The sequence below is a fragment of the Trichechus manatus genome, unplaced genomic scaffold (genome assembly GCF_000243295.1).
Source record: "Trichechus manatus latirostris isolate Lorelei unplaced genomic scaffold, TriManLat1.0 scaffold00078, whole genome shotgun sequence".
Classification (NCBI taxonomy): domain Eukaryota; kingdom Metazoa; phylum Chordata; class Mammalia; order Sirenia; family Trichechidae; genus Trichechus; species Trichechus manatus.
In genome coordinates this window covers 5,574,120-5,575,575 of record NW_004444014.1, presented here as the reverse complement: position 1 = coordinate 5,575,575, position 1,456 = coordinate 5,574,120, and the positions used below count along the sequence as shown (strand labels likewise).

Genomic DNA, 1,456 nt, shown 5'->3' with positions numbered 1-1,456 from the left:
ATGATGTGTTTTCATTCTCATTTGATTCTAGGAATTTTTTGATTCCATCTTTGATTTCTTCTCTTACCCAGTGATTTGTAAGCGGGGTGTTATTTAGTTTCCGTGTAATTAATATTTTTTCCTTGCTCTTCCTGTTGTTAATTTCTATTTTGATGGCTTTGTGATCAAAGAAGATACTTTGTATTACCTCAGTGTTTTGGATTTTGTTGAGGGTTCCTTTGTGGCCTAAGATTCAGTCTATTCTGGAGAACATTCTATGTGCATTGGAAAAGAATGTGTACTTTGCAGCTGTTGAGTGGAGTGTTCTATATATGTCTGTGAGATCAAGTTGGCTGATTGCAACACTATAAATCTTTATTCAAGCAGACTGCCACATCCTTCTCCCACAGAGCGTCTGATGGGTATGAACCACCAGCCTTTCGGTTAACAACTAAGTGCTTAACGACTGCACTAGCAGGGCTCCTCCACTGCACATTGGAGACCTTCAATCTCTAGTCTTGCTTATTTACCTTCTTTCTTATTTATGCCACCTAGGAAGTTTTATTAAGAAAAGTCTATTTTTGTATTTATGACCAGATGAAAACTGTATTCCATTATTTCCAAAATTATGGTATGCTGGTCACTAATGCTGTGTGAGGAGTAGTTTTGTTGCCTAATATGTTTGAGAAATGCTGGTTTAAAATTAAATGTTTTTTTCTGTTTGTTTTATTTTTTACCACAGTAATCATTAATACCTTTACTTTGCACACCTACATATAAATTTTCAAGAGGTTATTACCCATTTTCTTCGACCCTAGAACTCTCTTTTCTGGAGTGATGTAATTCTGGAGCACACTGTAAAAAGTGATGCTTTAACCAGACACAACTGGAGTGAATTGTGCTAAGGAATGTATGTCTATTCTTACAGACAAAATATTTTATAGCTCAGTGATATCTCCTATTACTTTTTCAGCTCCCAGATTATAACCAGCCCTCTTCCTCCAGTGTCTTCCCCTCCTCCTGCATCTAAAACAAAAGAAGTTTCAGATGGTGAAAATCTGGAGGTGAGTACAAAGATTTTCTAGCTTCCTATAGGAGAGATCCTACCAGATAAACATTTTATGTTGGTTTTTAAAACGTTGATTTTGATTAATAAACTAAATATTACAACTTTATTAAATAACCTGTTTTATGATGCATGTTTAGGACTTTTCCCCTAAGCATAAAGCACCAGATGATCCTCAATTCAAGGCATTTTATTGGTGCTTTGGGCATATAAATGGATTCATATGCAATGTGAAAATAAACCAAGTTTAAATATTTTATTAAGGGAACTCAGAATATTTATTATTAACATATTTATGAACATTACTGTAATTTTTGTTGGTTTGTGATTACATTGTAGAAATGTATGATTTGATACTAGGGATAATACACTAAGCAGCTGTTTTTAACTCATACATAAAAATTAAATTGA

At 33.9% G+C, this 1,456-nt stretch overlaps 1 protein-coding gene across 1 annotated transcript in view; it reads left to right on the top strand.

Moving 5' to 3' along the window:
• Positions 1 to 1,456, top strand: part of PIK3C3 (phosphatidylinositol 3-kinase catalytic subunit type 3) — a 147,403-nt gene that overhangs the window by 66,504 nt on the left and 79,443 nt on the right. Inside the window, exon 11 of the mRNA XM_023735372.1 lies at positions 953 to 1,043. Within this exon, the coding sequence (XP_023591140.1) occupies positions 953 to 1,043 (91 nt within the window). The remainder of the gene's footprint in view (positions 1 to 952; positions 1,044 to 1,456) is intronic.